Source organism: Telmatherina bonti (genome assembly GCF_933228915.1).
Source record: "Telmatherina bonti genome assembly, chromosome: 5".
NCBI lineage: Eukaryota > Metazoa > Chordata > Actinopteri > Atheriniformes > Telmatherinidae > Telmatherina > Telmatherina bonti.
Genome location: NC_136623.1, coordinates 20725323 through 20740761, shown reverse-complemented (window position 1 = coordinate 20740761; position 15439 = coordinate 20725323). Strand labels below are relative to the sequence as shown.

At 43.1% G+C, this 15439-nt stretch overlaps 1 protein-coding gene across 3 annotated transcripts in view; it reads right to left on the bottom strand.

Annotated features, from left to right (window-relative positions):
* Nucleotides 1–58: 58 nt before the first annotated feature.
* shc1 (SHC (Src homology 2 domain containing) transforming protein 1) overlaps nucleotides 59–15439 on the bottom strand; it is a 23202-nt gene continuing 7821 nt past the window's right edge. The window contains exons 2-13 of one of the 3 annotated variants that reach the window (XM_079240488.1): nucleotides 10370–10534; nucleotides 10142–10212; nucleotides 9619–9679; nucleotides 8067–8186; nucleotides 6706–6759; nucleotides 6287–6338; nucleotides 5471–5597; nucleotides 5227–5371; nucleotides 4309–4366; nucleotides 3861–3977; nucleotides 3010–3266; nucleotides 59–2905 (exon numbers count right to left, since the gene is read on the bottom strand). In XM_079240488.1, the coding sequence (XP_079096614.1) occupies nucleotides 2777–2905; nucleotides 3010–3266; nucleotides 3861–3977; nucleotides 4309–4366; nucleotides 5227–5371; nucleotides 5471–5597; nucleotides 6287–6338; nucleotides 6706–6759; nucleotides 8067–8186; nucleotides 9619–9679; nucleotides 10142–10212; nucleotides 10370–10531 (1353 nt within the window). In that variant the 5' untranslated portion in view covers nucleotides 10532–10534 and the 3' untranslated portion in view covers nucleotides 59–2776. Of the gene's footprint in view, nucleotides 2906–3009; nucleotides 3267–3860; nucleotides 3978–4308; nucleotides 4367–5226; nucleotides 5372–5470; nucleotides 5598–6286; nucleotides 6339–6705; nucleotides 6760–8066; nucleotides 8187–9618; nucleotides 9680–10141; nucleotides 10213–10369; nucleotides 15434–15439 lie in introns of those variants that run through there. The other 2 variants (XM_079240486.1, XM_079240487.1) reach the window with 2 other exon arrangements.

The following is a 15439-nucleotide window of genomic DNA, read 5'->3' as shown; positions in this document are numbered from 1 at the left end:
GGTCTTACAGTTCATCAGATTTGACTTATATCAAAACCCAAACTCGCAGAGACATGAATGATATATGTATTTATATATGCAATCTATATTTTAGATACAGGTGTAAACAGACATGTTTCCCTAAAACAAAACAAAGTATTAAAAGAAAAAACAAAGTAAAAATGTATATCTGTGCAAGCTAAAGTAACCTTTGGCTTTCAAAAAGGACAAACAAACCCAACAGAATTACAAAAAAAAAAAACAGCATTATTAACACTACCACCAACAACAAACCACAAAGTCTTTTGAAAGGATTTTCATGCAACAAAGGCAACTGTGACGAACAATGATAACACAGACCCAGTTCACTAATACAGAGGGTCAATGAGTGTGTTCCATCAACACAGGCACACACAGTAATGGCAGAACATCAGTCTGGTTTTCCTATTTCCGACCCTAAAAACATCAGGCAAAGTGTGTCTGACCGACCCAGCTGTTGCTCTGGTATGTGCGTGTGTGTCTGTATGTGCATGCACGCTCGGTAATGTGAGCCTGCTTCAGACTAGTTGACAGTTACGGTTTAGGCTAAAAAGCTCCCTTCTCATAGTTCAAGATTTTGGCTTTAGTCTCTTTGACATTTTTAAATTGGCTTCAAATGAGCTACCTTAATGCCGTGTTGTCTGACTCTGTCATAATCGCCCACAGAAACAATAACCTTATCTAAAAATGAATGTTATTACCAGGTGATGAGGAAATAACCCCCTCCCCAATGGTGACATCAAGTATCTGTGACAAAAAGCTGAATGCAAGAACGTGCATCAGAGATGATTGCCTTCACTCAAGCTGCTGTGTGTGTGTGTGTGTGTGTGTGTGTGTGTGTGTGTGTGTGTGTGTGTGTTCGTTGGAGTGTCATTTTTGCAGCGTCCAAGTTTAACTGAGATTCTCCTGTTTTTGATTACATTTGAAAAGGTTAAGTACATAAGGTGACTGCATTGAAGTGACATGACTACATTGAAGAAACAAGGCACAATTAAAAAGATATAAAAACATCATGAACTGAGGGAGGAGAAAACGCTCAACTTCTCCATAAGGATCCTTTGAACTTTGTGAAAACAGCACACCGAGCATCCACATTTGGCTGAACCATTCATCCTAATAAATGCTCCAGAAATGAGATTTATAGTCATTTAGACACACTTTTTTGCAGTTATTTTCCTCATTGTCTGTTTATAGGACCCACTTGCATCATTTTTGCAGAGGGAAATTTTGTGGATTTTCAGCGACCACTCATCTTTACTCTTAACTTTTAGGATAAACCCATAGATTGTCAATGCAAACACAAACTTATATGTTAAACAAAAGCCACCTGTCAAAAAGGACATGGTCTCAAAATGTTTTAGTTTTTGTGTTTGTAAGTGACATCAGTGTACTTCAAAAAGATCCTTTTTGATGCTGGATTCAGGCACAATTACCTAGATTTTTCCACTCTATAACAGTCCCATTTTAATATGAATCTGACACATAACTGTGAATAGTTGTCATGGCTTTCTTCTCTGCAGTTAGCAACCAAGTTTATGATCTTTGGCATGACAGGTGGTGCAGTGTGTGTGTGTGTGTGTGTGTGTGTGTGTGAGAGAAAAAGTGTGTTTACATCTGTGTGTGCAAGCGGATTAGGGAGATACAGCTGTTTTGCTCCTCCTGCACTCCAAACGTCCAGTGAATGATGAAAGGAAAGAAAACGGTGAAATCCACTAAAAACTGAGTACATATGATGGTCTTTAGCATAGCAGTCTATTGTTTTGCATACAGGCTTTCCTCCAAATGTCAAAGTTCAAAGGTCCTTAAAAGGGAATGCTTGGGGGTGGGGTGGCCCTCCTGATAAGATAGGAAGCAAACTTCTGTACACACAAGTCAAAATAGTCTCAGCCATGTCTGCTGCTGAAGTTCTCCAGTGCCAATTGAAGGGAGGTTCTGAGCTTGGTGAAGTCTCTGAAACGAACGACTCATTTCATCCGGTCCTTGTCAGGCGAGGGAATTCCCTCCCAAATGAAGAAACACTTTACACTTTAAATCCATTCATATTCCTCCTCAGTTCATCAGTTTTAATAAACACTTCCACGCTTTAGTAAGTGTTCTGTTTTTCATGACTTGTCAATGTTTTTTTTTTCCTTTAAAAAAAAAAAAAGGAAAAAGAAAAAATTGCATTTGTTTTCTGCCCTATTGTGATATTGATGAAAGGGCTCCGCCCTGCTTCACAGTAGGCTGAGAAATTGCAGCAGCGCTTCTCTGCGCTGGAGGGTGGATTGCAGGTCACAGTTTGGCAGGAATATGTTGCAACAGCAGCAGGTGAGTGATTTTGCAGAGAAAGAGGTGATTTTTAATTTTTTTAAAAATCTTTTTTTGTCTTTCTGCAATGTGTATGTTCATACAAAATGCTGCATACAAGTTTTGTGTGTAGTGTCACTATGTGTCTATTGCAGGGGTGTTCAAAGTTGGTCCTGTGTGGTCGCTGTCCTGCGGGTTCTCGAGGTTTCCTGCAGCAACAGCCCACCTGAATCACACAGATGAGTCAACATACTTGAGCAGCAATTGACAGCAAACTGTTGAGGAGAACCATTAAATTTGACTCAAGTGTGTTGAAGCAGACATACATCTAAAACCTGCGACTGCGACCGTCAAGGACTGGGCTAAACGCCACTGCTTTATAGCATACAAAGGTGTGTAGGTGTACGTCTTCTGTTGATTTGTTGTGGGAGTGTGTCTTTTTTTTGGTGGAGAATTTCATTGGTGTGTCCCCTCAAGCCCTGCGCTCCACTGGCTGTTGCAGATACACTTCACTTCCAGCTGACACGATGGGAAGTCTGTTGTCCATGTGGTAACTGATCAAGTGACTGACGCTTCCAAACCGATGGTCTTTTGTGCGCACCTAAATGGAAAAGGAAGAAAGGTGTTACTACATCCTCATGAAAACTTCTCCCTCCCCCTTGACATTTCTGCAACCCTTTTCAATCTGCTCCCAAGTAGACTCACCACTCCTTCTGGGTCGACTAGTAGCAGGTGTTTGGCCTGGCCTCCCTGCTGCCCTGTAAGGACGTACTGTCCCGCTGTGGTACCAGACTCTCGCACCAAGAAGTTGCCGTCTCGGCTCAACAGCCTCTCTGCTTCCCTGCGATTTAAGCTACCGTGGAACCAGATTTCATTCTGCAACTGCTGCACCAGAGAGGGCGCCGCTGTCACTGGGATTGGGTTGCCGTGTCCAGAAACCCCCAGGGCATCGTCAAAAGGCTCTAGAAACATAAATTTACAAAAGTTTGTAGGTATATTTAACAATTTTGCTGAAATCCTTTGGGAGAAAAAAAAAGAGATTATTTCTGTCTGTTTGAGCTATCTGCATTTTTGTTTAGAGCAACTTAAAGTGGCAAATTTACACATCTAAACGGTCCACAAACATAGGGACAGATGCTGCATATGAACAGTGGGCAGTCTTAATGGGGAAACTGTTGTGCAGCCAACCAAACGCTCCTGTAATGAACAAAGACACGTATTCCTTCATCTTCCTCCAAGGTCTCCCTTTGTTGAAGGCTCTTCTTTTCAGTTTTCATCAGCTGCATAGAATATAAAGTGCAAAACACATTCCTCACCTCCAAAACTAATGATTAACTCTTGATTATAATCACTGCTGATGATTTCTGTCACTTTGATTGCAACCCAAACATCTCATTTACAAAAAACAAATTCTCTAATTAGCTTTCTTGTTTAGTTTCCCATGCAGCTACTCATCCACGGTGTGACTGTATTGTCGACAAAAATCTATTAGAAATCTATTCATCGAGTTAATACATAACACATTACCTAACTAAATGCCAGAGACAAATACGTACTCATGTCAAAAGCATCTCTGTGAACATTTCCATTTGCTGCAGCTGGAAGACGGGATTTATCCACGTTGACATATGAAGGGTCGTCAAACAGCTCTCGAGCCCCGTCTTTGGCACCAACTGAAAAAGGAAAGGAAATCAGTAACCTGTGGACAAATTTTCATTTCCTATAAACTGCCCAAAAGAAGTGATATCTTTACTAGCCAAAGTAAGAAGTATGGATGGTTTGTAGATTTAAATAGGACTGAAAAATGGCTTTTTTTTTTTTTTTTTTTTGCAGTTTTGCAGTTTTGTCATTTAACCGGAACTCCTAAAACAAACCAGATATCTGAGCAATAAAACTTCCTAAACATGCAACGAAAAACTGTCTTTTAATCTCCTGACTGATACTCATCTTTCCTTTTCAGGCTTACACAGAATGAAAAATGCCAAAGTCAGAAGCTCAGCTCACCTGGTAGAGGAGGCAGAGGCTGCTTGTGAATGTCATTCTGGTTTGACTGTCCATAGGGCTGCAAACACAGACGTATACAAACAAATGATCAGCTCCTGCATCATGAGTACATCTTCAGATAAACTGCATCCTGGCCTGTTAAAATGATTACAAAAGCATTTGTAACAGGCCAGAAAACATTTAAATATATTAAACAGTATTAGCTTGGCTACAGCAGCTCTTTCACACAACTCATTTATTATTTGTAAACAATGCACAGCGACATTTGGAGACAAACTTGGGACCAGATGCAAAGCCTGTAATATGAATCTGAGTTTTGTCTTAGAGCGGTAACTTTGGGGGTTAACCTGGGCTTTTCTGTAATGTAACATTGCTTGACTTCTTAGTGGGGTAAATCACTGTGGCAACATACACTGAACAGCTAACCTGCTGCGGAGCTGGTTACGATCTGGATAAAAGAGCAACAGATATAAAAGCCCTACTGCCAACAAATATCAGGTGTTAAAGCTAGATTATTTGCATCAAAAACCAAAACTGTACTTTGCATAAGAAATTACATCAAAATAAGCCATATGGCTTTTATTTTTTTAAAGATGTCCAGCGTAAATGCAAAGTGCTAGCTTTAAAGTTGGCAAAGGAAGCTTTGCCTGCTATAGACACATTTTCACCGTGTACATGAGTGTACATGAGTTTTAGAACATTATGGTGATAGCAGGTCAGTGTTGTATGAGAAGAGGATGATGATACTCAGGTCTCAAGCTGTCTAAACATACTTTGAGGTGAATCAGCCTCAAAATGATTTTTGAAACACGGTTTGCAGATTTTTTACAAGTGTGCCATCTCTGCTACTGCCAGTGTTTGAACATACTGAACCATGCCTACAAACAGTCTCTTCCTCCCCTGCTGCATTCTTCTCACCAGTGTTGCTCCTGGGCGGGTCCTCATGTCAATCAGTCCACCAGGGGGAGGCTGTTTGCCAGGGAAATTATTATAGTAAGGGACCTCAGGAGGAGCAGCTTCGTCATCCTCTTCCTCCCATGCAGAGCCATCAAATGGAGCCATTCTGCGAGAAACAAAAGTGTGACTAAAGCTGATACAAAAAACATGTTGTAGGTGATAAAATGCTTTTGACTTTTTTTTTTTTTTTTTTTTTAACATGTACCTGTCATGTGGTGTGACCAGTTTTGGGGGGTTCTTCAGGTACTGTTTAAAACGCAGTTCAAATGCCTGACCAATGGTGCTGATGACTTCCTGGGCCAAACCCTCCGAGCACTCCAGGATGTGACAAGCTGCGGTTGTGGAGGTAAAAAAGAACAGATGAGGAGGCTGCAGCGACATGTCACTGAATACAATCCAGAGCTCAACAACACAAAAACCCCAAAGTGGAGGCAGAGCAGGAAACAATGTGCCGTCAAGTGCCGTTCTGAAGTACAAATGGACAGTAAGAGTCCATGACATTCACTTTACCCACTAGTTTTCTCATAGATTAAAGGATTACATGATGATATTATTTGAGAGGGTGTTAGAACCTTAATGTTAAGTCAAACAGCTTAGCTTGGCATGAAACCGAGCAAAATTCTTCTAGAGGATTGGATGAAGGGGAAAAAAACCCCCACACGCGTGCATGTACAGCTTCTAAGCGCATTTATTTACAAGCTAATTCTTATGTTTATTTGGTGGTAAATGTGACATTTCTTTCTGTGCTGTGTACACTGGGTCTGTGTCGTCTCAGCTGGTGGGTGGGAAGTCTAACTCCAAGGGGAATGGAAGAAAAAAAAAAAAAAGATATTTTTCATGTGCTTAAAGAGATTAATTCCAATTCCAAGCCCATCTTCAACAAACAGTGAGAGTTAAGACAGGAAAGTAGTGGCTAATGTATCAGAGAATTATGGTCAAAATTCTACAGAAAGTAAGCAAAGCTCTGATATATGATATATATATATTTTTTCTTTACTTTTACACCTCTGTTCATGCTCACCTCTCTGGTTGACTGGATCTTTGGCCACATATGCTACGTACTCCACTGTATCCTAGTGGAGTGAGACAGGGAAGACAGTTAGGGCAGAAGAGAAGGGAATAATCAATCAGAGGAAAAAGTTAAAGGGTAGGATCAAGACTTAAAGATTCAGATTCAGAATAAGACGGGGAAAGAGTAAAAGCAAAAGCTGAAGCCTTTTCACTGTAGCAGATGATAAAAGCATACGCTAAGCTGAAAAAGAGACAACGGGAAGTAATGTGATCAGAGACTGTGAGACAGTGAAACAGCAATGAAGTCAGTGGTATTCATAGGAATAGACAATGACATAAAAAAGGAGGGAAGGAAGGAAAGACACAGAAGCAGAAGAAAAGTGAGAGATGTAAAAGATTTGAGCTGAGACATCGGGCTGGGTGACTCACTGGGTCTCCTCCAGAGGCGAAGGAGATGGACTGCATGTGATGATTGGCGATTATCTGTGGAGAGAAAGAGGCAGAATGGAATAGAGAAAGAGAAGGACAAAGAGAGCACATGGGTGAGATGTAGAATGTGGAAGTGAAATGGAAGTGCATAGATGGAGAGACAAATGTGCAATCATTACTGAGAAAAGTGCTTTTTCCTTCATGAAGCACCATCAACTGCTGCAGGGATTAAAACATAGCGGGGATGAAGCACCTTTAACAGTCTGAAACAGCCACCCATGATGGATCAATAACACTTGCTAATGCTCCGTGTGCAATGTGTGTGACAGTGTGTGAGTCTTTATTTCAGAATGGTTACATGTGCTGAAAAACATGCTTCTTGGTGCTACGTGTTAATGTGAATGCACTACTCTACTGCATACCATCTCCCCAAAGATAGACATCGCTCAGTGGCTATTAACTCATTAGAGATCTAAGAGGAGGATTACATCCTGCCCTGTGGTAACGCAATAATGAAGACAAATGTTAAGAGGTATTTGTGCAACATCCAGCGTAAATGAGGCAAACATTAGAGAAGCACTAAGTTTATCCACTGCTTTAAGAAACAAATTTAAAAAAAAAACATTCAGGAAAGTTATAAAATGCATACTTCAGATCCCTGGCAATATTTGAGCTGCTTGAACTAAGCCTGCTTCTCTCATTAACAGGCAGTAAAACAGTAGACAACACTTAGAGGGACACACTGTAATTACACATAATGCATTAGACCACATATTGACGACCTGCAACAAACAACTTGACATACCTAACTGGAATGAAATGAGTTTCCAAGGTAGGGCTTTTCACCTCAGCTCTCAGTATAAATGTGTCATGTAATATTTAAAAAAAAAACAAAAAAAAAAAAACAAAACAAAACATTTAACATAGTAATACTTTCCTTCATACAGTGCCTGTCTCTCTGGTTCATTTGTATTGGCTGTGCAGGTGTCTACAATCCAACCAAGTTCATCCAGAGACGTTTCCAGCTTTGCTTGATGATAAATAATGTGTGATGGACAACCATTGGGACTGACTGATTTCAGAGCGCAGCTTAGTCGTTGATGCGATTTGTGTGAAAGACCTTCAAGCAATAAGAACCCTGAACCCCCGTGGAAACCCTCATCTGGTAGAGATCTTCAGGTTTTCTCTGCCTCAGTCAACTGCACATGCTACGTGTACTCTGGATAGCAACCAAACCTCCAGCTAAAACAGAGAGCTGCGGCGGTCAGGCACATCTCAGAGTCTTGGCTGTTAGAGATGAATCTATCCAGAAAGACTTTGAGAACACAGATGTATTTCTAGAAAGCTGATTTCAGTCGAACCTGTTTGCAGTCAGAAGCCAGTAGATTGAGGCTGCTGGTTGAGATGGTGAGGCTGATTGTCATGCCTGCAAACTGCAAGTTGCTCTTTCCCAGGATGGGTGTCAGACAGCGAGAGGTAGGCTGCAAAAGAGATTGGATGCAAACCATGAGTCACAATGAAAACATGATAAAAAGACAGAAAGCAGCAGTTTTTTGTTTTTTTTTTAAATTCCTTTTCCTTTCTTTTTTGTTCAACTCCACCAAGGTATAATAGTCCACTCATTGCCCTGTCTGAACATGAGTCTGTTGGTGTATGTGTGGAAATGTGTGTGTGTGTGTGTGTGTGTGTGTGTGTGTGTGTGTGTGTGTGTGTGTGCGCGTGTGTGGGCGTGTGTGGGAGTGGAGGAACAGCTGCAATTGTGAAAATGATCCGGTCTCCAAGGCCAACTGTGACCAGTGGGGTACAGATAGAGCAGTTCACATAATGCAGGCTTGGCCAAGAGCATCACACAGATCATGCCAGCACGATTGTGTTAGCCCATTTATCCAAATCCGCCGCCTGTTCTTATGGCTTTCATCCATATTTGCTCCAGTGCTTCCAGTCTGCTGTGAGGAAAAGCACCATCAGGACAGGATGCACATGCTCAACCACAATAACCTCAGTCCGGCCAAATCGCAGAGACTAGACTAGTTTAAACTATTCTAGTTTACGTTCTACAAATGTATTTTGTCTGGTGTGCGACGCTGCCAGACATTCCTTGGTCAAATCCTTCTATGGCAGCAGGAAGCTGGATTTAGCCACCTGTTTTTATGCACTGTTTGGGTGGATGTTTTTATTTTTACAAGAATACTATGATCAGACACACACAAGTCTTTAAACTGCAGACAGGCGGCTCAGTTTGTTAATCTGTTGTGCTTCTTTAGGCTGACACTGGCTCCACAGAAGCCTCCCTGGAGGCAGGAGGGAGGAAGAAGAGAGACCAGAGAGTGACTAGTAATTACCTGCGAGTAGCCCACTAACCACAGCAGTGTACTATCAGCCTAAATCAAGCTCTCCGTTTGCATGTGTGTACTTGTACTAACATCTTTGTGGGAAACAAGTTCTGGCTCAGAGTACAGATATTTCTTCAATGGTTAAAACTTGGTTACAGGGTTTAGGTGTGGTAAAAGATGTAGTTCTGCTGGCTAGGATACGTGGGTAAAGATGGTTTTGACAAACATAGCCACACAAATGTGCGTATGTGGGCACTTGTTTGTCAAGAGTCAATACTCTTTGTTAGGGTTAAAGTGTGAATGGAGGTTAGATTAAGGTTAGATTTAAGGCTTGGATTAGGATGTGTACAAATGAATGGAAGTTAATGCAATGTTCTACAATGGATCACCACACACGCTCATGTCTGTGAGGAAGAGCATGTGACTGAACAGCTAACTGACCACAGGCTGGACAATCAAGCTAAATCGAGCTCTCACTCAGAAAGCCCCTCCCACTGCTGCCACTTAAGCCTTATAAATAAATAATGTTCTGTCAGGGTGTGTGTGTGTGTGTGTGTGTGTGTGTGTGTGTTGTATGTACCTTTCTCCTGCGGGCTCCTTTGGCTCCTGGTACTGCCTCGCACACCACAGAGATAGCTTCCCTGAAACATTAAAACACAACGCATGCTCGGCAATGATGTCATTAACCCTCACACCTTCCAGGATTCAAATCTACGAGGATTAAAAGCAAATCTGGCAACGGGCGTGATAATTTATCGTCCTTGCTGACTGTGCTCGTCGTTGCCGCAGAGACAAACATCACTACGGAAACCAAAAGGAAACCACCAGGATTCCAGAAGATTCTAATTTAGGGCCTCAGAGAACAGCAGGAGTGGATATACACACAGATGAGCGGGCACAGTCACATGGTGAGACAAAGCAAACAAGCAAGAAAAATAGAGCAGAAGTAGGACAGAAAACAAGAAATCAAAGACACACACGGGGTGAGTGGAAGGTGTGAGTGTGCATGCCAAACATGGCTTTTAATCATACCACCCACTCGTTCACTATGATAAAAAAAACACTAGCACTGACAAGGCAGCAGACGCAGTGTGTGATCTCACCTGGTGACCTGAGTTCTGGTGTTGAAGTCCAGCGCTCTCATTGACTGCAGCACCTCCACACAACCCATGTACTGCCCAGGAAACAGGAAGGCAACACATTAGCAACCAACATTTCCTACATTGCGGTCCCACTGGGCCGATGGAACAAAGCAGTGGAATAAGAAGCAGTGTCCTACATACTGCAAACTGGACACAGAGATGTACAGTCAGAGTGTGTCGCTCGCTTACCCGTACAGTGTAGCAAACACCAGTGGTGCTGACCACACTGTCGGAGTGTAGCCAGCCGCGGGTGGGCTTGTTGACAAAGGAGCCATGGCGTGTCCATTCATCTCCACCCAGCTGCCCTCCTTCCACCCGTGCCCTCCTGGACGCCCCTCCAAGCCGGTTCATGTCCTGCGGAGGAGGTCGGGGAGGGGGAGAGGGAGCAGTTAGGAGGGGTGCAGATTGGTGAAGAGGCGGGGGAGAGCTGGAGTTGCTTCTCTCATCCGCAGAGGACTCAACAGGCGCCGGAGCCTGCTGTGACCGGCTTGAGGCCTTGAGTCCTGGAAGAAGAGTCGTGGAAACCTCCAGACGAAGGGATTTCATCCTGGGGAAGAAGGAGCACAGCGTGGTGGGGCTGTTTTCAGCCGGGCGGGGAGAGGTGGGGGGCAAGATGGGAGTGAGAGACGAGGAGGAGAGGGAAGAAGGTATACCAGGTGAGGGGGTCAGAGGGGTGGCAGGGCTGGAAGGAGGGAACGAGGATGGATTGGAGTTCGTTTCATCAGTTGAGCTCAGTGAATCACTCCGAATGTGGGTGTACTTGGGTTTCGGTACAAGCTCCATGATGAATCTGCAGAGCACGTTTTTTTTTCTGCCAGTGCAGGTCCACGCAGGCCGCAGAGATTTAATCAGAGTGTTTGTTTCACAATTCAAAGTTTCCCTCTAAAAAGGACACACAGCCATCTGCTTGTCTTGTTTAGAATAAGAGCTCCGTCCATCTGCCCGGTAGTCTGTCCTCCGCTCATCGCAAAGCAGCCGAAACCAAAGTGCTTTAGAAAGAGCTCCATCCAGAGTGAAAGCACAATGAGAAAAGGTGCAGAGGAAGAGTTGGGTGTTCCAGATGACGGCAGAATGCAGATGTAAAAAGGTTTTAGTGCACCAGCAATGCTCATGTTGTCCTCAGTTCTTCCCTAAGTTTTCGTTTTGTTTATCAAGTTCTTGAGACACTTCAGGATAAAGACAGGTTCTTAGCTCCCCACCAAGTGTTCATGTTGTTCTGCCATAACTCAAATCTTTATCTTGTCCCAGTTTAATCCCCTCTGAGTGAAGGCCAGTTATTCAGCTGTTCCCAGCACCATGAAGAACCAACATTAGCAATTGTCTCTGAACACCCAGTTGTGTGACTTATAAGCACTTGGACGAGACGTGTCCACATGTGTGAGGCAGTGTAAGATTTCCTAGCCTACAATGCTTCTTTGATTATCTGTGTTATGTGTGTGCTGGCGTGTGCATGTGTGAAGCAGCTCCCCTTGACAGTTCTAGCCCACCTGACATAGGCTCATAAAAATCCTATTAGCAGCCAACATGGGGATAGCAAGAGGGGCTGCACACACTAACACGGCAGTCGATTACACACACAACTTTAACTGATCGATAACACACCGAGCACCTGCAGAGGTCAATGAAGCCCAGACCTGCTGAAGGAGCGAGAGAAAGAGAGGAGGCTTACTGATGTATGGCTAGTTTCAAACTTTTGGCTGAAGCACAGATTCCTTAATAGCTACTTTTCAGGTACATCAGATTCTTAAATCTGTAACTCCCTCCTCCTCCCACATTTTTTTTTTTTTTTTTTTTACTCTCTTTCCCTTTTCCTCCAGATATTGTCATGCCCTTTCTGAATGGCTCTGGCTCTATCCCTCCCTGCGTCTCCTTCTTCTTCTTCCTCTCTCCTCTTCCAGATTACTTCTGGCGAAGCCTCTTTCCCTTTTTCTCGGCTCTTTCCTCCCTTCTCCCCGTCTCCTTTCTTATCCTGAAAGTCTTCCCTCTTCCTCCACACAATATACTCTGCCAACCTCTGTCTCTCCAATGCCTCCGCCCTCTCCCGCGCCACCACTTCCTCTCTCCTCTTCCAGATGATCTCTCGCTCCCCCTCTCCCCCTCCCTCGACTGCTCGCCCGTTCTCCAGGCTGTCCTGTTTAACAGTCCCTCACTTTAATATATTAACTGTGATCCCCGTCTTTCTCCCTGTCTAACTTAAGGATTATGGATGGCTAGAGGCTAGACATAGTCTCTTTAGACACCAATAGAAAAACCTATGAAAAAAAAAAAAAAGTTGGTAATTAAGACTGGGCTAACACAGTTGAGCCCGTTCCTGACTGAGGTTCCTGATATGGCTAAAACAAGAAAGCCTGTCTTGGTTCAAGTGTGTTCCCTAAAACTGGCCACCTCGGTCAGGATTTAGATGTTTCTTTTTTTAAATTTTTTTTATTTATTTTTTCCTGGAGCACCATTAGATAGCAGTAGGTTGAATCTGAGATGCTGTCTGTGTCTCATATAGTGACACACACTGCAGTAGCACGACGGTGATGTAATACTGCAAAATGTAGGTCATTGGCTGATGATGACTACCGGTGGTCCTGTTGTGATGGTAATGAGACCTGATTGGTCAGGTTTGAACTTCCAACCCATGGTTCCCTGAACGGAAGCTCCTCAGTGAACATGAACTTATTCACCACCGCTGGAAAGAAGCTCAGTTAAAACTGCATTCTGTCATCTCGATGCACGACTGTTCTCATTACTGGACCGGCCAAATTAACAAGCCCAGATTACGGCCATTTACCTGAGAGAAGAGTGTTGACACAGCCGCATATGATATGAACAAAGTAATATATTCTGGGACAGTTTCCCTCCTTATCTAAGGCCAGGCTAAATCAAACTGGAGGTTAGCTCAACAGACAGCATGTAACATCACCTATTCTGCATAGTCCAACCCATAAGGCAAACAGTCCATTTACATTAACAGTCCCTAACAACCGACCCCCCCCCACTTCCTCAAATTAAACAGTCAGTTTGACCTCAGTAGGAGGCAAGGCTACACCTACAGCCCTGCAGCAAGCTGGCAGGTCCACACCTTAAAGCTGCTGAGGCACTACTCATATTTACAATCTGTTGACCTTTACTCAGGCAAAGGAGAATGCACACCTTGCCGAGACAACTTACACAAGGTTGTAAATTCTGCACCAATGTTTCAGTAATGCCAAGCAAATCAGTGTCAAGATTGTAGTGGGCGCTGGATGCATGGCAAAAGAACAGTCGCCTACACTAGTCTAGCACCACAGAGGTGTCTAGCAATTCTAGCTAGCCATCCATCTGGTCTTGGGCGAAAAGCACCATGGAGGATCCAGTTATATTCATGCTCTACCAGACAGGCTGGGATAAACTCCAGAATGCTGGAAAGAAGTATGGCTGAAGAAGTCACAATAGACACCCAGTATCTGAACAATCAAAAGGCATGCAGAATATAAATAAATCAGGTTGTCACTCGCCAAACAAAACTAAAACTGAGTCCAAAAAGTGGATTAGCACTTCAAAAAGGCAACAGATCCAATACAAATTGACAAGTTAACAAAAGATAGGAAACCCTGGGATGTTTCAGTGCACTGAACACAGTGTAGGTCAGGTGACTGCAGAGGAGATGACCCTCTACATGAAGAGAAATCCTGAGTCACCAACAGACAAACTGTAAAAGGAGTGGACAGACACTAACACAACGCAGCTACTGTGATGATTTCGAGGCCCCGGGGCCAAGCAGCTGCACCCAGCGATATATATACACAAGTAAAACCAGAACAATAATTTAATTTATCCAGTCATGCCTGATTATCCATCAGCTTGACTGATTAAAATGGTTGCTGCCACTGTTAAAGCAAACTGACCAGACTCAATCAAGGCAATCACAGAAATTAGGTAGGGGGGAAGAGAGGTGACCTGAAACAACCTGAATCAGTGAGCACCACGTAGACAAAGAAGGTAAAGGTAAAGAAACCAAATCCTGTGTATCAAAACACTAAATGCAACAACTAATCTGATTTGGTTATATAAATTATATACAGTTATCTAATGGATCAGCACCGGTTTTCTTAAAAAAAGCAAAACACAAGAGGAAAGTAGTTTACATCTTGTTCTGTCTGCAGCTGCTGCCCGTTGCTATGGCAACAGACATTAAAAGAGATGCCTGCGGAGAATATCAGCCAAAAAGTCCCGACAAAAGCAAAAAATCTTCAAAGAGATAACTACTCGGTCAAATCACATGGCAAGTAATTAGCTACTGCATCAAAGGCTCCGCATTAAAGCTTTTCTCTTTTTTTTTTCCATCCATCGCCAGGAAAAACGACAGACTCCAAGAAAGATCAATACGGTTCAGGAAATGATCAAAGTTTGACCAGCATAGCGCCAGCCATAAAACCCAATCAATGTTGACATCTTGCATTGGCTGCATGCACCCACTCTGAGGCATAGAAAACTGATAAATCTTCTAAATTATTTTCCTGTTTAACAGTATGAAACAATAACAACTACACTTTACTCATATTGAAAATTCAACTAATGTAAAAAAAAAACTTGCATAAAAACATCCTGAATGTTCCGTGCAGCAGCTAACAAAGATGATTGTATAACATCCTGCAGAGTAGCCCCTAAGCTCATAGAAAATAGAAAATCAGAAGTCACAAAGGGAATGTATATTTGCACAAAGAAAAAAGTAATCAAAACTGTTTAGTATGAAGTGAGTCAAATAAATTTGCTTCAGTGCATCTTCCTTTCTTTTAACGGTTAGAAAAGCATAAGTAGTTCCTTTTTTGGTTTAAAGAGCATGCAGTTCATAATCTATGTCCGATCATTTAAAGCGAGGTTCCATATTCACGAGAGCCACATTAATGTTTAATCAGCCCCAGACTGTCCGATCATCCGTCCTCTCTTTCCTCTTCCTGGCTTTCCGTTCGTCCACTCCCTGACAAACGTGCTTCTCCTCTGATCCGCTCTTCCGCTCGATTAATTCACAAAGTCACTGCCGGCAGCTCCTCTCCAGCAATCGTCTCCTCTGTTTGGCTGCGTCCTCTCTCGTCCCTTCCTCCGTGTCTTTTTGTCTTTTTCAGCAGATAGTGAAATGGCAGTGCTACAAGGATGGACAATGGCACTCCTTCATTGTGTTCCACTTTTCCCCTCACGTCTGTCTCTCATGCCCACTTTCCTTCCACCTCTGTCTGTTAGGGGGATGAGCACGCTGTCTGCACTCCCCTCCTCCCTGTCTGGGTGGGTGAT